The sequence below is a fragment of the Phalacrocorax aristotelis genome, chromosome 1 (assembly GCF_949628215.1).
Source record: "Phalacrocorax aristotelis chromosome 1, bGulAri2.1, whole genome shotgun sequence".
In the NCBI taxonomy this organism is placed as follows: Eukaryota; Metazoa; Chordata; class Aves; order Suliformes; family Phalacrocoracidae; genus Phalacrocorax; species Phalacrocorax aristotelis.
In genome coordinates this window covers 149,610,526-149,631,965 of record NC_134276.1, presented here as the reverse complement: position 1 = coordinate 149,631,965, position 21,440 = coordinate 149,610,526, and the positions used below count along the sequence as shown (strand labels likewise).

The following is a 21,440-nucleotide window of genomic DNA, read 5'->3' as shown; positions in this document are numbered from 1 at the left end:
TGAACCCTTCTGTGATGTGGGCAAGTGGCTGCTATGCCCTTGGCTGCAACTACTGGACGACTTTATGGTCTAAACCACAGAAGCTTGCTCAGGTGGCAGGCAGGAACATTTGCATTTCCAGGGATACTGTGGTCTTTACCATTTCCTGCTGCTAAGCCTTATGTCGTGTTAGTATTTTCAAAGTTTAATGGAACTGGACTGCCTTTTCAGATGGGATTCATGTTTCATTTCATTCTCTCTAGATTGTGATACCACCTCAGCCAAATCTATTTTTATAATCTGTGTTACGTTCCCAACCCTGAGTTCACAGTAACAGGGAAACTGACCTGGAATATTGCTCTGCCACTTCTGGCTGGCAGTGAAAAACCAGAGGACTCTGGGAACACCAGAACACCAAGGTGAGGGAAAACAAAGAAGGAATATACTAAATCATCATAAAACAAGAGGTTTACTACTTGGAATTCTTTATACACAACAGAGCCATCAGCTAGGCTCAGCTACTTCAACAGAAATATATTTTCACAAACTGTTCTTAACTTCTTGTCTTCTGATGCATACCCTGACACCACTGCAAAGTCCACAAGCAGAAAAAAAGGATGACAACAAAAAAAACAAGATCTTTTTATCCACCTGACATTATTTTACTGCTTTTGTTCTCTAACAGTCTTAAGGGTCTTTTGTCAGCCTTTGCAAAGTAAACAAAACAAAACAAAAAAATTATTCCCATATAATTAAATGAAATTAATAGAGTATTGAAAAAAAAGATGCTTGTTTCAATGCTGCAATATCTAGGGTGAGAAGAAAGACTGGCAGCAATTACTTTAAGAAAAAGAGGACTAAAAATAAAGCTGACATCTGTTTGTATGCATTTTGTGAAATACATGATCTTTTAGGTGTGTTATTCAAAATACAAACCGTTACCCTTCTCATCATGAAGACGCAGTATAACTGGTACATAGACAATCAAACCAATTCTATCACAGCACAAACTTTAAGTGGGAGCAAGTGATTCAACGCAGCTGTGCTAAAAAAAAACCTGAAGCAATGGAAAACCTGCCTAAACTTTAATGTAAAAGGATGTGGTCAAGCCAAGACAACCTGTGAGCTTGACAAGTGGTCTGTGCTCAAAAATCTCAAAGAAGTAGGAAGGACATTCCCAGCTTTTTCTTTAATTATTTTTTATATCCAGATACTTGAAATGCAGGATTGGTCACATCCCTCCACTTCACTTTGCAAAGAAAACAGCTTTACGCTGGAGAACAAGATACAGAAACTCAAGTGATTACCAGCTTCAGCAAGGGATTTCTAGGAGTTTGGTCTATACAGACCATTTAGTCTACTTGGTCTATTGGTTTTATCTTTAACAGGTGCCACGAAGACTTATCTTGCTAGCTGCAAAATCATTGTCAAACTTGATACCAACAGGAAACAGGAGAAATGCTACTGACAGCCAACTTTCTGCACCATGAACCCATCAACTATCAGAGGGAAAAGCATTGTGGTTCACAAACCTACTTAACGGATGAAAGTAAGTGTGAGATACATGTATCATTAACGCGATAAGATGATGAACAGTTTGCTCACATATGTTATAAAGTTCACACCAATTCATCTGAAGTTACAATAAGAAACTATAAATAGGGACAAGGAAATTTGACGCTTTCCTACCCTCATTTCCTCCTATATGTTATATGTGTTTTATATATATATATATATATATATGTGCCTATTCCAATGCAGTTCTTCTAGATGCTAAAGCTCGTTCTCTAATGTCCCTCTGGAGGGGAAAGTGCTTCCCTCAAATCTCTGCATTGTATTCCCCAGACTGTTTTGTAGCTTGCTGGTGGAAGATAGCTGCAGAGTGCGCTCATCATCCATTAGCTGACATTCTACCTTGTCAGTGCATCTGGGTTCACAGAGCCAAAAGTCTGCAACTAGTAACAACTGGGAGAAAAGGGTCTGATGAGGCTGCATTTGCCAGAAATAAAGCTGTCACTAGCCAGAGAGGGGAGCTACCTGAAAGCCAAAAGCAGCTTTCTCATGCAATCAACTGATCAGTAAAAAATCCACAAACAGCATCCAAAATAGGACACATTTTAAATTCTGATTCTTTACTTTGGAAGAGTCAGTGGGCCATGAACATTACGGAAATCATCTGAAGGGAACTGTTTTTCTTAAAAGGACAGGCTTCTTAGCTGTTGCATGAAAGCTGCCAGAGTCCTTTATTAATCTCAGCCTTGACACAGCCTGCCTCCTGTACAAATGATCAGAAATAACATTCCTCCACTGAAATGCTCCTTGCCTGCATGAATGTGTTCTATTCCTGTAACTTTGGCAATTACTAGAAGGCTTGAGAAGCTCCTCTTGAGAGGCGATCCCATCTTGATTTTCCCCCAGTACTACCTTGTTCTGTAAAACCTACAGATTATTCTCATGAGCTAGATGAAATCATAGAATCATAGAAAAGTTCAGGAGGGAAAAGACTTTTAGAGGTCATCTAGTCCTACCCTCCTGCAGTGAGCAGGGACATCTTCAACTAGACCAGGTTGCTCAGAGCCCCGTCCAGCCCGGCCTTGAATGTTTCCAGGCATGGGGCATCTACCACCTCTCTGGGCAACCTGTGCCAGTGTTTCACCACCCTCACTGTAAAAAATTTCTTCTTTGTATCTAATATCTAGTCTAAACCTACCCTCTTTTAGTTTAAAACCATCACCCCTCGTCCTATCGCAACAGGCCCTGCTAAAAAGATTGTCCCCATCTTTCTTTTAAGTCCCCTTTAAGTACTGGAAGGCCACACTAAGGTCTCCCCACAGCCTTCTCTTCCCCAGGCTGAATAACCCCAACCCTCTCAGGGGTTGTAGGAGAGGCGTCCTCGTAGGAGAGGTGTCCCACCGCTCTGATCATTTTTGAAGCCCTCCTCCCTCGACCAGCTGGTCATGCTTTTTTGATGCAGGGCATCTTCTGGGATGTGGGCACACATTGCCGGCTCACGTCCAGCTTTTCATCCACCAGTCTTGCCAAGGTTACGCCCTTATATAACACTTGCTGAATATGCAAGAGAAAACCAGGAATCTGAGAAGAATTCATTCTCCCCAAAGGGAAACTACCTGTCTGTTTTACTAGAATTTATTTTTCGTTAATCATGCAATACCTCTAGACTTCCTTTTCTTAGTCAAATCCATTAGGATTGCAAGCTAAGTTAAATGTAATCTCTTCTGAAGTGTGGGTCCAGGATTTTGCACAGAATCAGCTGTGGCTTTGGGGAGTTACAGAAATTCAAATAAAGAAGTCTACTGTGAAACACACGCAAAAGGGGGAAGGGATTAATACATTTCTCAGGAAAATCTTCATTCTGATATCTCAAATCTTGTGCTTTCAGGATAACGTGAAACACTGTACCTGTTTGTTTTCACTCATCTTTTCCAAACTCTTCAATTACTTCTACCTCCACATAGTTGTTTGAGAACACAGCTATGTCACATAAAACAGCTCCTATAGAAACAGCACTATATTGCGAATGACAAAGTACAAAGACAGAAGATGGGAACTTTTCTGCTGGAGTTTATAAGTGATGCAGTGAGCTCTGAGTCAGAAATGCTGACCTCAGATTCCCTTGCCATTAATTTCTAAAAAGTATCTTTTGGGGTAAGGTTTCTGAAATGTGCTTGCAGTTCGGCAAACACTATCACTGAGGTATAGAGAAAGCAGCAAACAAGATCCAGCAGCATTTTTAGACTTATTTTTCATCTGTGTTAATGTCAGTTTCAGTTTTTTTCACAGAAGTTTCACCCTCGCCCACTTCAATTCCATTAACTGCCTCTTTGTATTCCAACTCCACTTCTCATCCAAGGGCCTTAAAAAGTTTTACAAGGATTAGCATATTAAAACAAACCTATTTTGGAAGTAGGTAAGTACTGTAGAGGCATTGCACAAGTCCAGACATAGAGATTAAATACCAGCAAGGCAGCCTCACAACAGACTAGTGGCAGTGCCAGAAACAGGATCCAGAATGCCCAACTCCCACCCCTTCCCTCTCAATTTCACTTTAAGTCAAGACAAAACACTTTGAAGTAAGAAAGGGACTAAAATACGTCAGATTCTAAGCATAATGATTACATGGTTCACATAAGCAGGTTGAGCAATGGTCCCTCCTATGAGATTCTCTCTGTGCTTGGCAGTGTGTATAAAACCAAGAAATCTTAGTCCGAGGCCCGTTATTGGATGCTGCACGTATTGAAGCAGTAAGTCAATTAAGACATTCCATTTAAATAAGTGCAACTGATTTCTTCTGAGCGATGTAGCCAGAAATCCTTTCCTTAATCCCCTCCAAAATTAGTATCTAGTCACTGTTAACGATTTTTGTACTGCACAGTAAGAGATATATAAAATGTGTAGATGGCAACTCTAAACTGCAGAAGCGTGTTAAATGGAATGGATTTTTTTAAGGGTTAGGAAGAAGTTTAAGGTTTCAAATCTAGACTCATCGACCCTTTAAAATTTATTTTCTCTTTTAAGAATGTCTCCAGGAAACCACTGGAAAGAGCCCAGCAGGTCTGGTGAGTTCTTGTCACTGCTTGTTCACGCAGCGTCACATCACATACTGCAGAACAGCACACATCCTGGTAGGATCCCCTGAATTTTGATAAGCCCATTCTCAAAGACAAAAGCAGTAATGTAACACCTGCTCAGATAGAAACAAGAATGCATTTATTAGAACGTAAATACTTGATGGTCATCAAAAGTCAATGCTATTTTGATATAGTGCCTCAACTGTCTCTCTTACTGTCCTAGGGTATTCCCAAGCCCTCAGGGAGCCTGAATTACTCAGCTGTATTGGAGAAGCCATCCAGTGTTGAATTTTCTATTGTTTCCATTTCCAGTTTGATCCACAACATGTTCTGCTAAATATAAAAGCGCTGAATTCAAAGCGGACAGTATGATAAGAAAAACAAAGTCCATTCATAAGAAAGATATCCAGAGTGTCCATGCACAGGATTCAAAGTGAGCTCAAACCTGAAGACGGCCCTACTAAAATTCTTCTGTAATGCATGTGTACCAATCATAACTATAAATGGTAACTAACTAAGCTTTTTAGAAGATATGGTCTACTGAGTCAAAGCTCTTGGAGTTTGATGTGGGAATTGCACATACAGAAATTGGCTTATGCAGGTTGGACTTGGATCAATTCAACTGTCCTTAAACTGGCATTTAAAATCCAGGGAACTAAGGAGCAGACACAGAACAGAACAGCAGCTTTTTCTAGCCTACCAGAAGAAAAAGGGTTTTGTCACTGAGCAACCAGCATGCTCGAGACCTCTACTACCATGTCAAAGCTCAGTCCTCAAACTGTCAGTCAAGCAAGTCTTCCTAGTAAATCAGGGACCTAAAGAGAGAAATGGTGAGATTAAGCTGTACTGACAGAAAGGAGTTTTGTCTAAATATCCTCTGATGCAGAAGTATGCAGCAGAGAGTTACTGACGAACCAGAGCTATTTCCAGTGCTGACCAAGAAGTTTTACAGCATTACTTGATTCAATAGCTCACAGCACATGAAATAAAAATTAGTGAGATTCCTGTCAATATCTACTGGTTCCCAAAGCAATCGGAGCAGAGCGGACCCCAAGATCCCCCCCGCAAACCGTTATACTGTTTATGAGAATAACTGCCAGCTAAAATATTCAAGGGATTCTGAAACAGATACCCCAGAAACAAACATATGAAGATGTAAGTCCTCCTCCACACATTCCACAACCTCCAGCTAGAATTAAGTTCTTCATATCTCAGATACTGTCAGTAAATGTGGAAGCTCCTTCTTCTTCATAATTCTGAAAGTGAATTGGACTGTCTACTGAACAAAAATAGTAACTTATATGTTATTCTTATGGATGTTACAATGTTTTCTCCCACCCCCAAGCTATTTTGGTTAAAACAGACTTTTAGAATTGTTGAAACAGACACTGACAAAACATTGCTTCCTACAACATCAGTAGGGCAAAGCCTAGAAACAGCTGTCAATTTGATTGATCTGACCTTTCTTTGCCTTTAGTGAAAGCAACCAGAAGTGAATATAATTAACCAGTTCTATTTCAGGGTCATCTGCAATTTATATTTATGTCTTGAAAACAAATCAAAATCCATCTGCAACTTATACTATAAAGTCATGTTTGAGAAATAGATGGTGTTTTTCATATGCGATGTGTGAAGTAGTAGTATTATGCAATGAAAGCTTAAAGCTCAGTATATGCTTTAACAATAAAGAAAAGCTGTCTTCTTTACAGCAGAGGTATAGAATAATCCAGGAATACAGCTATTTTTGACTCCTGGAAAGACTCCAGTGTTGTAGCTGGTGGGTGGAGAAAAGAAACAGGGGAAGAGAGGCATTAGGTCACCTAATCCAAGCCCCAGGGAACACTAAGCTTGATTCTCCTTATTGCATCTTTTCTAGCAGAAAATCTTAACATTTGTACAGATTTTGCTTTTACTGCTGCCCAAACAGGTTTCCAATACTAGAGATATAAAATCCCTAAATCAATTTGTATTGTCTGTTAATTATTGGTGTGTCTATTGCTCAGGAATATTGGTAAGTCAGTAACATATTGCCTATCATTTTCCATTTTGCTGGTATCATCTAAGATGTCTGAGCTCCCTCCAGTATTTTGATCAGCTCTATCATACGTTGCATGGCCTTGTTTCCATTTCCTGAAAGAAGATGAGTGTGGGAAGGCTGAAGAGCACTAAAGGATAATCTGGCTAAAGATAACATTCCTTTGCAGGCATAAATTTTGTCCTGGAAGCTATTAAAGGTATGTTACCACAAAGAACCACCTGGGATGAGGCACATCCAAGGACAGGGGAGAAAATGGAAAGGTAAGAAAGGCCACACTATATTTTAAAATCACCATGACCTTGGCTCATGAGGTTTTCTCTTTTATTAGTTGAAGTATTCTCTTTGTTTTAATCAATTTGGAAATTAACATTTAAGACTGATTGTCCAGTTATAATCCAATGAGTAACCCTTTTTATGTTGTTAGACAGAAAGCCTCTGCTACCTTCTCTAATACATAAGACTTTGTATATATTTTTTTTATTGCGGCATCTATTTCTTGCCACTCGTATGTAGCAGCACCCCTGAACCTCTCATTTCACTGGGATGAATCAGACAGGTGATTCCCACTGTGCAAGTAATACAAAGCTGAACCAAGGACATTTCTATCTAAAAGTAGTAGAGGAATCTATCAATACAAATATTGCCTACTTTTCATGTGAACTGGTACTTCCAGTTCCACCTTGGATACTGAACGATGTTTTGATCATTAAAGAACAACCAATCAGGAACTAGAAATTTTATCAAACATAATAGAAAGAGTGGAATATCAAATGTTTTCAGTTTCCCGTTCAAATTGTGATCAGATTCAAAACATAGCTTTCAAATGACTATCTTCTTTCAACTACTGAGCTAATAACCACTATCTCTTCTGTTCCAATATACTACAGATTTCCATAATTACTGGATCTCAGACTATATTTATATACTGACCATGTCCTTACTTAATTTCTATCATTTGTATCACGATTATGTATGCTGCAAATTGAACAGACTGAAATCTGAGGCTGGCAGTTACAGGAAAACATACAGGGAAATACTTGCCCTAAGTAAAAGCTCCATATATTCCAAAAAAGCATCAACATCTGCTCCCTCATTCTGTTGCATACTTTTCTATTACCTACATTTATCCCACATGCTCTTGTATAACTTATAAAGCAACTGAATATTCCAAGCAATCCAGAGCTTCACATCCTACTGCAAATTTTTCTGAAACTAAGAAAATTCTTGTATATAGGTATATAGCTAGGTATATTCATGATCTGCCCAGTTCTGAAGAGAAAGCTTCCAAAAGGCACATTACTGATTAAAGATAACTTAACTCATCAGTTCTGATGTTTTAAATCACTGAGTTACCCAAGCCTGAAAGTATTTGAAACATCTCTTGGGTAAAAAACTCCTATTTTTAAACACTTCTACCCACAAGTCATTAGATAAACTTCTATAACAGCAGAAAGGACAGTTATGAAATTCTCCTAAAAAAGAAAACACAGCCTTCTGGGATGACAGCAAACATGAGAAATGTCAGACTAAACATACATTTTTGAGAGAAGATGTAAGCAACTAAACAGAGCATAGAAGTGCCATCTCATCCTTAAAGAGCATCTGCCCAGTTTTCTTTAGAAAGCCCAAGCTATGCTCTACATCGCCAGGATCAGCTCAGCAACTACTACTCCACCTTCCTCCATAAATACACTTCACAGAAGCCAGAGAATAGGTTCAATGTCAACTCTGGTGTACCTATTGCTTCTCTTCTGATAATTTCTATTTGTTTGGGGGTTTTGGGGTGTTTGGATTTTTTTTTGTTAAAGTTTGGTTTTCTCCCCTTGTTTCTCCTTGTATTTTAAGATCACAAGCAGGTGGTAAAACTATCACTGTCTTGTTTTAATTGGTGTAGAGGTAAACAGACATTTATTAATTCATGTTATTATTTTAAAAGTACCTTACACTTTCTCATCACTGTTACAGAACATTAGAGGAGAAATCTGTATGAATGTTACTCTGCTTTCTACCATACCAGATGAAGAAGTGTAACAGGTCTAAAATGTAAAACAACTTGTTCGCAGCAGGCTTTCTACACTACCCTAGCGGTGCATGTTGCAAAGGAGATGGTCCACGCCAACATGCCTTTTGGAAAAACTGTTACCAAAATATTTCTGATGAAGAAAGCTGTTTTGGGATGCATGGTGGAAAACATCGTACTATTCTCAAAAGCTCAAATCTTAGAATGCAGTTTCCAAACCCCTGTAAAGCTAATTCAGCCCATCTTCAGTGGAAGTCATCTGTTTTTTGAGGAAACAAAACATCCACATTGCCCAAAGACTTCTGTGCATTTGTGAATGGCTCAGTACCTCAAACTTTTTGAGTGATTTATGCATGTAATTATGATACCTTCTTTCTAAAAATTGTCTTCAATATACAATATTTATATAGTAAATTTCAGTCCTGGGATAAATAATTGGATGTTAGTTAGCAGCCACGTAAGATTTTCTGTGTATAATTTCTTTTTAAGGACGTTAAGTGAGGTTGCTAACTGGAAAAAAGTACATGATACCTCAGTTTCTATAAGAGGAAGACAATATTTACTCTATTTACCAAGTTCTGCAAGTCCCAAATAATGTTAGAGACCCTCAGAAATGACAGATGCAATGGAAGGACAAACCTGTGTAATTCAAGATCCCAGGATAGCATATTCAGAAAAATCAGCGTGTCCTCTTTACAGAACTGCAGGCAAAGCGGTGCATACACTCAGCAAGAATATGGCCCAGCCCAAACCGTCTACTTTTCTTCCTCATTTTCAGGTCATTTTATTTGCACAACAAAGGTTAAAAAGAACGATATTTGACATAGTGTGTTACATGGAGCTTTATTTACTGAAAAAATTTTCCCCTAGAGTAATCTTTTTAAGGTAAGTATCTTAGGTTGGAATGGGAGCGAGGAGGAAGGATGGCAGTGAAGAATGCTCAAAAAACATTCAGTTTTGTTTCTCAAACAAAACTAGAATGCCTTTAACAAAAAGTGACTTTTGAGTTTCAGCGCTATGGAAGCAGTTCCCTGGCAGTACCCCTCTCCCATCCAGTGAGGGAGGATATAGAGGTCACCTCTTCCCATAGGCAGTAGTAAGAGAACACCAGAAGCCATGAGAGCAGAGAAGAACCCCAGATGCAGAAACAGAAAGTGTGAGGCATCTGTGTAGATTTCAAGGAGAATGAGGTGAGAGTGCCTGGGAGCTCTCCCATCACACAAATAGTTGGTTTCTCCAAGTTTTAGCTGTAAACAATGTCTCCTACACTGGTTCAGCAAGGAAGTCTGATTTCACCTCTGATGGGGATGAGCTCAGGAAATGCACCTCCTTTCATCCGTCTTTTCTCTTTTTTGTATTTTTAATTCATTAAGCAAACATTTGATTTCTGCAGAGCATATATGTAGCTGCAAAGTTAACAGCTTTCCCAATACAGATCAGTGGAGGCTGTTCGAGTGGTGCTTCAAAACGACATTTCTAGTTCAGGCACGAGCACATGAAGTTTTACACTGAACACTGATGGCTCCTCCTCAGGACTGATGGCCCATTTTAGACTCAAAATCAGGACTACCGATCACAGTAAATAAAAGGCAATTTCAAAGGCATAAAGTGATTACTTTCCTCCAAAGAAGGAACTCTTACGTATAGCAGAATTGATTTGCGGTTGCAGTCTGCAAGCTACCATTTAAACTAATCTGGCCAAATAAACCCAAAAGAGAAGACACATCCTTCACAATTAGACTCTCCAAAGTCATCTGCTATTACAAGTTTTCAGTTGTCAATGGTGCAGTAGGAAGCATGAGAAGCATGTGAGAAAAGACACAGAATGAGTCCCTAATGCAGACTAATCCAATATATCTTCGAGAACAGGAAAATGCAGCTCAAAACTATGATCCAGCTCCATCTCTTTGTCATGGTGAGAACATAACAGAATAGTCTCTTAACGGTCTTGAGGAAAGGAGATCATCTCAGGTGCCATTCTCCTCAGAGAAGACAACTGTCCAGCTAGAACATAAGACAGTATTTGGCTACAAGGCTCCATATTCACTCATTTTCTGCCTTTCCATGACACCAAAATATCCCATCATCACAGCTGCTGCTATACCAACAGGAGGAACCAAATCCTGCCAAGACGCTTACCTGTCACACCATGCGCAAACGCTATGCCTCCCTGTTCCCAACCGCTGCCTTGCACTCACCCATGTTCCTCCTCTCCCCTCATGCCTGGGTATCGCTGCCTTGCTTACAGAGTGCAACAAAAACCTCTGGCCTGCAGCAAGGCACACAAAACCACCTCCCAAGTCAACCAAAATCAGTGAAACCACAACACAGAGCACATCTATCTAAAATCAGCCCTGCCACAGCAGTAGAATATTTAGTATGGGGGGTCCTCGGCAGCTTTTCTACAGTGGTATGTCATGCTGTCTGTGCAGTGTACGCCCTGCGCTCCGAGCAAACCACAACACAACAGCAAAATTTTAAAAAAACCATAATAGAGAAGAGGCCCAAAAAGTAGCACTTTGCAGTGACAGATGGCACTTGCCTTGGAGCTCTCCAGAATGTCTTTTGCATTTGTGCTTGCCAGATCTATTTGTTCCACTCTCCCCCAACTCTGTATCCCCGCAACATCCCTCACCTAGAACCAGTGGAGGGAGAAGGGGGATGACAAAGAAAAACTCAGAAACCTGAAGTTTGTCTGGAATTTATTCCCTTGAGCATTTCACACAGTTGAACAAATAATGTCTTGATTTCACAGCAACAGGAAAACCATGTGTTACATAATTCAGAGACACACACCCCCAAAACAAAAACAGGTTAAAAACAACTGCATAAATCAAAATCTTCAAAGAGGCTTTACAATGGAGACATGAAGCCTTTCTGAGCACTAGTTGTCTCACTTGAACATTATCTGTCACCAAGCTTTTTATGCACACTCCCTCCTTTTCTGAGGGGAACAATCTCAAAATGGTCATTTCTCAGATTCCACTTTTCAAAAAACCCAGACATTTTAATTCTGTAATTTAAAAAGATTCAACTCCTTCACACAAACTTGATACTATTTTTCTAAGACACAAAAACATTCAATGAAGCTCTTAAAGTGCCCAGAAAAATTCATATCACCCTTCGGAATATACACATACAAAAAATAAACAAATATTCCAGTGGCACAAGTCTACAGGTCTGAAAGCTAGAGAGAGAGGTGGAATTGGGAGCCCAGTTACTCCCAAGAAAAAGTGTTCTTAGCAGGATCCAGCCATGCGCACAAACTCAGCGCATTGCTATTTTGTATATCCCTCCTCGGTCCCCAAAACTTTTCAGAACTTTTTCACTGAAAGTCTATCAGGTCAGCTACATCTCCACTCTTTAGAAGAAATAACCTTTCCATCATGTCTTTGCATATCCAAATTTTCTGGGCTTCAAATTACTGGTCCTTTAGCATTCTCCTTTCCTTTATGCCAAAGCCACCCAAATCCTGATAAGAACACTGACAAAGAACATGATGGACTGGGAACAGTCAAGCATTTATCCTAACAGAGATTCCTGGCTTGCTATTAAGCGATGATTCACTGGGCACTGAACCTTGGTCCTAACTGGGCAACCCACGTACTCTCAGCTTCCAAAAATACAGGGTCTGGTTCTTAAGTTTATATTTTAAATGTTACAGCAGAGAGAAATAAATCTTGCATCAGATCTCTTTGGAGTTGTATGAAACCCCATAAAAGGTTCAGTATGATGTGCCATGTCCTGCAAAACAGACCACCACAGCTCCTCCAAACAGAACAGACAACATTCAAGGCACAGTAGTAGAGGAATTATTTTTGCTCCCAATCTGGTGGTGCATCCTGAAATATGGATGTACTTTTTTCCTTTATTTGTGGTTTTTGGTTTTTGTATTGTTTGGGTTTTTTTTGTTGGGGGGTGGGGGTGGGGCAGGAAGGGATATGGATGTCTTTGTAAAAGCACAGTTCAGTGGTCTAAAATGAAGGCACCACAAACAAAACATGATGTCACAGAATTATTTTGCAGCTATCTTCTGTAATTTAGTGTTTAAAACAGACCAAATTAAAACAAGGACAAAACCCAAATGTGAATAATAAAAGAAGTGACCAAGTGGAGGATTTCATAAAGATATATTTGTTTGCACAAGCAAACAGTATTGCTTCAATCTGAATCATTTTCACAAGGCATGTTCAATGTATAGAGAACCATAAAGAGGCAATATTTATGAACAAGAAGCGTATTTATATACAGAAACATATACAAAAGGTATTTGTACTTTCTTAGACACAGAAGTAGAATTGTATGCAAATAATTTTGGATGCATTCATAAAGATGCATTAAAATTGTACAGACAGTTAAGATCCTTTTGAAAGTGTGGCTCAGATAATTTACTTTAAAGGGCATGCCATTTAGAGGAAGCAGACACCCTTCTCTAGCTCTCCAAGCCAGCAAAAGAGCTTCCTTATTTAAAGTCCCACTTAGCTTGCTATATACGACAGATTACTTGTTTAAGAATCTACTCTGAAGAGCTTTGGTCAGAACATTGCTCCTTGAAAACACTTAAGGCACATCCATAGGAGATTTTTAACTTTTCGTATTGCATACCTGTATCACATACACTATATATTTTTGTGGTTTTAAAGCAGGAGACCTAGTGCCTCTACCTGGTATTGCATTTTTCAGTTTTGTATACTATGGCTTATATTTGGCTTAAGTCTTTCACAGGTCAAAAAACTTCTGCAAAGATCTCATTACTTGCCTTTTATTGCTGTACATTTTGAAGTATGAGTTTCCCTACCAGGTCTTCCCTTTATGAACTCCCTATTGCCGACAGGGACAGAAACGTATTGCTGTGAGAACACAAGCCTGAAATGGGAAATATCTTACAACAAAACATCACTGGCTAAAGTCACCCCAAGGAGCATTATCATAAATATAGGGGTAAAGACTGTTCCAAGTCCATCTGTCAAGAAAGAGCTGAAAGTTCAGAAATATGTTCTTACAGACCTTTAGAACAAACAGAAAAACAGCATTTGCATTAAAAGCACATCAAAACCATATAAAGTACTGTAAATAATATTAAAAAAATCAAGACAGCAGTTACAGATTATCAAATGGAGAGACAGTTGAAAAGCAAAGTTTGTTTTTTTTCCTCTTGCCAATAGCAGCAATTTGGGCACAAAGGCAAATGCAGAAGATTGAGAAAAACAGGCAGACAAGGTACAGAGAAAGGTTACAGAATCTACAACAAGCATGCCACAGTTCAGCAGGACCAAAAGCACAGTAACAGCTTTCCCCAACTTCCCTTCCCCCGAGAGAATGCCATCCATCACTCAAAAGCTTGTTGCCGCTTCCCAGACTGATGGGTTGATCTATATTGCAAGAGCCACTTTGACCATAACCTCCCTGGGAACATCCCCTGTAACCACCACATAAGATGGCACGCAGGCTCTCTGGCAAACCAGGCAAAACCTTCACAAGAAGGGTGATTCTAGCTGACTGTTAAAAAAACCTCAGCTTGCTTATCACAGATTGTGTCCTGCAACTAACGTCACTACAATACAAGGGACAGATAAAATACATTAAATGCCAGCTAAGACTGCAGCCACCCAGTGAGGGACTGACATCTTTAGCAAAGTTAATACATGCCAATCAGGTTAGTAACACAACACAAGTGCTTGTTGTGGCTAATCTTACCTCAGCTGACCCAGCCTTCTGAATGTTATTTTGTGGTTGAATATATTTTAAGCATTATGCTGGCTAAAAAAGAAGACGCCAGATTTGGTGGCATAGCAAAAGAGGCAGTGATTGTAGGGGGAGAACTCATGCAATTTACATCCATTTGGGATTCCATGGCAACTAAAAAGCAGGCCTTGCACAAGTCACCATAAAGCTCACTGAACCAGCACTTTGCTAACTTGGGGCTGAACTTAACTCAGAGGTACAAAATTTAAGAACAGTAGGGGATTTTTGTCTTATATATTCTCTAATCAATGGCTCTGCTGTATACCTTCCTTTTGCTTTCTAAGCTATCTTTACATCTCCATCAAACATTAAGCCTGCGCATTTCACACTTCTTATACTCCACATCAAGATCTACCTCACTACTGAGGATTGTCTCAGACCTCAGGGTCTGAAATCGTTATTGCCAGATTTCATTTGGTGGCACTTGCCTTGAAGGAGGTCAAACATTTTCAGATGTACGACCTGTATTAGATGAGTCTACCAGATGGGTGAAGTAGAGCCATGGAAACAGAGCACTGCCTCTATCTCCATTTCAGACAGGTTTTTCCTTGAGGTATTTATCTACTCTACAGTGAAAGCAGAAAGTCTATAGTCCCTTAAACAGGCATTATAATAAATTGCAAGAAAGCATATACACAGATAGTTCAAAGTCAGGAGTTATACTGAGATGTAATCTTGTAGACTCCTTTTGATTATTCAGGAATAATATCCTATTCTTCCACTCTATTATCAAGCTTGGTAATGCAAAAGGGTTTGTTTTGGTTTGTTTTTTTCAAACCATATGTAACTGTAAACACATCACATGTTTCCTGACCTACCTACCCCACAAGAACAGGACCTACTGGTAGGTACCTACAGGACAGGACTGTTACACTAACAGAGAAGTGACCTGCCTTTAATGACACTGTGGCTTGTATTTAAAGTGCATTGCATTTATCCTCTTCCCGCTTAGTACTTAGAATCTACTTCACAAAGAAAATGGAATCTCATCCACTAATGGCATTTTACAGCATTTTTCTAGCAGAAAGGGGGAGAACAGCAGAGGCACTGCCCAATCTTCTCCCCTTAAATGTACTTCTGTCATGCACACACAAGAATGCACCACAATACGCTGCCTTAAAGATGACCTAGCTTGACCCAGCTAAGCTGAGTATATTCTAATGTACTTTGGGCACTGCAAAAGGCAAAGCTTTAAAAGATCCAAAAGCTTTAAAAATGATGCTACAGTTATACGTTGCTTTAGAGAATCAGAAAGCAAACAGAAGGAGCCCTAGATTTCAAGTTTTGCCATTTGATAAAATGGTGTCTGTTCTGTGTTACTCCTCTGGAAATACTATAGTTCTGCCACAGGATTGTGCCACCACTACGTAAGGAGAGATGGAAACATCTTTACAGAAGTTTATAGCAAACCATGGCTTATTGCTTCCTCTACTTAGTAGTCACTTAGATGCTATTTACTGAATGCTCATTTATAAAAGTGAGTAATTAAATTTGACCAGTTGGAAGGACTAAATCAGAGGAAGGAGTCTTTCTGCCAGCAATTGCTTTGTTAAACCAATTGATATATAAAGCTAAACTCTCCTTCTTCCACTTCTCATCAGCAATGGCTTCACTCCACAAACCACCTTATTCTCTCATCAGATGCCCTATGCTCCAATAAATATTTTTTCCATTCATCTGAAAGAATATGCTCCAACTAAAAAAAAAACCCTCTCGCTTCAGTTTTAGAGAAAGCAATTTTAGGTCTCCCAAGTTGCACAGAAAAATGCTGTAGTTATCCCATCTGTCCACAGCATTTTTCAAATGTCATTCTTCCATACTTTTTCCCTTTCCTCTATTTTGCCATATGGAAATTCCATACAAAAAAAAAGAGGAAACGATGAAAGTAACTACACTTCGAGAATCAACCACACACACTAAGAATAAACTTCCGTTGGACTGCACTTGGTTACAATCTTAGAAACACTTATAAGGATAACACATGAAGTCTAACAAAAGCATGATTTTTATTTGCCTCATGTTGTTAAGGTCTTTTCTCAACTTGCACTGTGAAACATTCTTTTCTCACAGTGTTGCTTTAAGTATCTTCTCTCTCTAAAAGCAGCTGATTTAGTTTATCCATAGTGTTCTAGAACAGATACGAGGAATCAGATCTCTTCCTTTTTCTGACATCACTAAACGAGCACTTAGGGGGTGGGCAAACGAGCATTTGTAGCACAGACACTTCTCCCATGTTAGAATGAATTAGAATTTCAAGTTAAAAGGTAAAACTACTTTACAGTAAGACACACACATTCACCGCCCCATTCCCAAAGCCATGGCTATGAGCAGCACAGATTCTGGCAGTGAGGGAAGAGCACCATGACCTGCCAGCACCATGAAATTGAAGAGGTTTAAGGAATCCGATCCCATTAACTGTCAGAGACACCCAGAATTCCAAAGGAGACACAATCCAGAGATAATGAGATCCTTCCCGTTCAAGTACCAGATTAATAAAGAGAAGCTTGGGAGAACAAGAAACCACACCCAGAATTCAGGCAAACACAGAAATCTAGTTTGAGAGTAACTCCAGTGCATCAGAAGAACTTTTAACTAACACTGACCTGCATACATTACAGACCAGGGCTCTTTATCTGGGCACATTCAGAGAAGACCCTCAACTGAGCATCTGTGTTTTCCTGGAATTCTTTGAGATAATGCCATTGAAAGGACCGAGAACATCTAGGCCCCAAAGCCACAGTGCAAAATAATGTATTCAGATTTTCATGTAATGCATGAAATTCACACGGCACCCCAAAATCACACAAATGATACAGCTTATAAAGTTGGGTCACATTAATTCTTACTGGTCAGCAGGCTGCCCACAGAATTCCCCTAGGATCTGCACAAGAACTTCTGACTGGACATAGAGAAAGGGAACCCCAAAAGCCATCAGCTGACACATGAAAAAGGAGTCCAAAGGGTTCTGGGCTACCTGGTGCCCAATCGAGGAAACTGTGCTTTGCAGGCGCTGGCTTGCCACCCTAACTCTGTCAAAGAGGCCGAGAGAGTACTGCACCACCCTGCTAAAGAAGGAAGTGGAGCTACCTGGGGCCCTCTCTGCTGAGGCGGAGATGGTATTTGCCCGTCCGCTTCCATCACTTGCCATGGCGTCCTGAAGAGGTCCTTTGGTGTCCTGTAAGAATGTGGGGGAAATTAAATTCATATTAAAATTGAAAATGTACCAGCAACACTCTTTTTTTTTCATGTGAGACTATATGTTCTCAACACGTGGAACTAGGAAGACATCCGTCTCGCAATTAAGACACCCCATAATCATCACATAAGGCAAGGTCTGAACTAAGTATGTTCCTTCTCAGTTTATGGCTTTATTAAAGCTCTGGAAAACAAGCTGGATATCCAAGAAAGTCAAAGCAGTAAGATCCCTGAAGCCTGCTCATTTGGGAAATCAAGGAAGTACCATTTTCAGTCTTCATTTTTGGCAGGAAGTACAGTACAAATATTGGGATGGATCCCTACCCTTCCAAAAAGGAGGAGTACAGCTTCAGCTTGTACTAATTAAACCTGAGAAACAGGCAGAAAGACAAGCCCCACCACTACCACAAAGGAAAATATAATTTAAGGGGAAGGACAGTTTGTAGCACGCAAGCTTAATGAAACTTAAGAGACTACCACATCATTTGCTCAGGCAGAGTACCCTAAAATACTGAAAAGGGGGTTGAGGAACCAGATTAAGTGCCTTGGATTGCAATGAAAAAAGCTGGGAGACTTTTCTGTATTATACAGTGGGTCTTGATCCTAAATTTAAAGCACAAATGCTTCCATTATGATAGTATAGGAAAAGGGATATCCTTTCTTTCCACGCAGGTTCCCATTATCACACAGAAAAACTTCAGCAAGGAAGGCAGGTCTTTTTCATATCCTATGCAAGTGGGGTAGAACTTCACATTTCAAAGGAAGTGTAAATAATTTGTTTCATCTTAAGAAAAACCACAGAGAAACAAAGCAAAACCGAAACTGGTAACATAATTCATTTAGTTTCTGCATTGACTGAATAATAAGTATTTCAGCTGAGGAGAAAACAAATCAAAATCTTGTTCTGAATGGGACAGTACGTTATTTTAAAATAAGAACCATGAAAAGAGAAGCGGTAATTAAAGGATCTGCTTTTAAATAAAATTTAACTGCAAGAACTGCAAGATCTCATGACATAAAAAAGCAGCTCGACGTACTCTGAATTTTTCTACTTTCTGAAGAAAACTCAGCATATTTACTTTTCAATGTTAAGAATCAAAACCTATTAACATGACTTGTTAGATGAAAATAACGAGTTACCTTTCCTGACAGAGGACCCACTGCTGGCCTCTTTCTTTGAGCATAACCAGAAAGTCGGTAACAGTAGTGAGGCTTACAGTAGAATTTACCTGCAGATAAAACACAAATGATGGTCAGCAATGACAACACAGCAGTTTAGCACAATATAAATGTCCACCTCATTGCAACTTCTTTTCTGCTGCCATTCCCGTTGCTCCATCTAGTTTATTCACTACACATGGAGGCAAACACTAACTGAAGTTTTAACTCCAGCCCTCCTCTCTCCCCCTCCTAGCTAGCCTCCTTTCCATTGGGTGCCTGACAGCCATTTAGCTTAAAATCCTATCAAACACCAAAGCAAAGCTGTGAGGCTTGTGTGGTATCACATGCTAACAATGCGGCAGTGTGTGAGGAACAAAGAAATCATCACATGAAAAGCTGGCAGAAGCACTTTTGGAAAAAGCAAGAATGAATACAACCAGCAGAGGAAAGTGGGAGAGGAGTGTTAACTCCCAAAGAACCATCTCTAAAAATGTGCAGTGGCTACTTGTGGAAAGGACAATCAACCAATGATTCATTTTCACAATTAAGACCTTTTTTGTGTTACTACTGGTTTAGTAACACCCCAGAAGTCTACATGGGTTTTCACCCATATCTGAACACTGACAGGAAGCCAAAGCAGCACTAGTAATACCATAATACAAATAGTAATGGCACGTAATTATCTACCCAGTGCATCCTGCTTGGTATATGCAACCCATAGCATCCCCTACTGCTACCCTATTCCTAGAACTTTGCTAATGTGTTTCAAACCTATATTCTGACCTTTGCCCCTTCCTCTTGTTTCTCTGGGCTGGTATTTGCATAATGCTTTGTTTTATGCTGGAAAAGCGACAAACCCTACCTTTCGAGAAGTCTCTGCTTAAATAACCATTTCTTAATATTTACTCTTTCCAAAACCTGCTCTTTCAAATTGTCTCCAGAGAGCAACAACAGAAAAGCTCTTACATAAAAATTCTCAGACTGTGAAGCCTAAAACAGGACACTGATTGCAAAAGGCTGCAGAATGTTCATCAGTCCAAACAGCTAGGCAAGTAGCAACAATGTGTGTATAGCTTTGTTATTTTTTCTCTCAAAGAAAACCAAGAATGAAATATAAGCTACATTTTCAATTATTAGATTAGATGGGATATCCCATATTTCTGTTTGGCCATATCTGCTTCATATACATACCCAACTGTTAGGCATGCAATATCATTTCAGAATCAATGCTGTAAGCGTGCTGAAACTCCAAGCTTTGTGCTCGCTTCACTGACAACTCTCTGGCCATAAATGCATACATAAACTTGCTGGCAGAGGGAATCACTAATCCGGTGGCAAAAATTGTTTCAGCCCATACAGCTGACAGAGTAGCTTGGTCTGTTATTGCTAATCATATAATCAGATATTCAGTTACTCATGAATGCCCAGCAGTGCTCAAAAAATGCTTTTTTCCTAACTTTGATTACTGATGAAGCTTTTACTTCTAGACGTTGATTTCAAAACTATCATCGGCCCCTTTAAGCTCGCATGCCAAGTCTGCTGACCTTCCGGCCAAGCAATAATGGGTTTTCTATTCCTTACTGGGAGACGGGTTTGATGATTCTAAGTTTCCTCAACTCTTCATGACCAAGCAAGTCCATTACTTAAAGTCATTATATAATGCATCATCAATACATGATTTTGGTTCTTTTTGTCCCTTAAGCCTAGATGCTGTTTCCACGGCCACTATTCTACCCAGTATACGCAAAAAGATTCTTCCTAGCTACATGCAGCAGATACCTATCAATTTTACAACATTTCAGTCTGCAGTAGCATATTCTGGAGTGTCATCCTGTGGCATATCAGTTTATAATTTTTACTTCATCTTTGTCTCAATGAGTGGGGAAAACTATTGGTACTAACACTTTTCTCCTGTAATTTTGGCTTCTACTCCACCGTATCCAGAATAGAATCCTTTCCACCTAACTGCTCACTAGTTTTACATCATTGTGCACATATTTTCCTACTAAGACAGCAGTAAAGATAAATGGCAGCTATGGAAGAAAATAAAAGCACACATGCTGATATACATAAAGGTTTATCTAAGATACTTTCTTGTATTTTTCTTCAGCAAATGTGGCATTTCTGTCAATCACTGCTCAAGCAAAGAATGCAACACATTGCTACTCTTAGGAGGAGATGACTTTCCACAGGTGATATGTGAATTCAATTTATTACTTTCAATGTGCACACTTTGTTGATAAATTGAGTTTAATCTGCTGCCATATTGTCTGGTTTCTCAGATTTGTTAGTTATATCTGAAGCTTCCCTTAACTCTTAGCACATTAAATTCTGTTAACTGATTCATCATCAGGTTTTGTAATCATATTCCTTCCTTCTCAGTCTATCAGATACAGAAAACAAGAGTCATTACTGAATCTTCAGTAACTATTTCAACAACACTTCTTCTATATACATAACATTGACTTACCTCTTCTCAACTTTGATGCTCTATTTTTCACTATATAAACAGAACTTAGTCTGTAATGAGCTATTATCACAGCCCCTGATTATAAAGTTCCTATTTTAGTACATTTAAAATAAACATAGAGAGTTGGACAGTTATGTCTTCAAGAAAAAAAGCTGACTGCATTTGTCTCCAACATGTTATTTTCTCTTAAGTGGTATTAAACACTAAGGAGTTTCCTCATTTGACGGTACTGAAATAAGAGTA

At 39.3% G+C, this 21,440-nt stretch overlaps 1 protein-coding gene across 4 annotated transcripts in view; it reads right to left on the bottom strand.

Annotated features, from left to right (window-relative positions):
- The window catches only part of MICAL3 (microtubule associated monooxygenase, calponin and LIM domain containing 3), a 168,106-nt gene that overhangs the window by 54,238 nt on the left and 92,428 nt on the right, over positions 1–21,440 (bottom strand). For all 4 annotated transcript variants that reach the window (XM_075115489.1, XM_075115500.1, XM_075115510.1 and 1 more), the window contains 2 exons: positions 18,707–18,795; positions 17,459–17,546 (listed from right to left, as the gene is read on the bottom strand). In XM_075115489.1, coding sequence (XP_074971590.1) covers positions 17,459–17,546; positions 18,707–18,795 — 177 coding nt within the window. The remainder of the gene's footprint in view (positions 1–17,458; positions 17,547–18,706; positions 18,796–21,440) is intronic.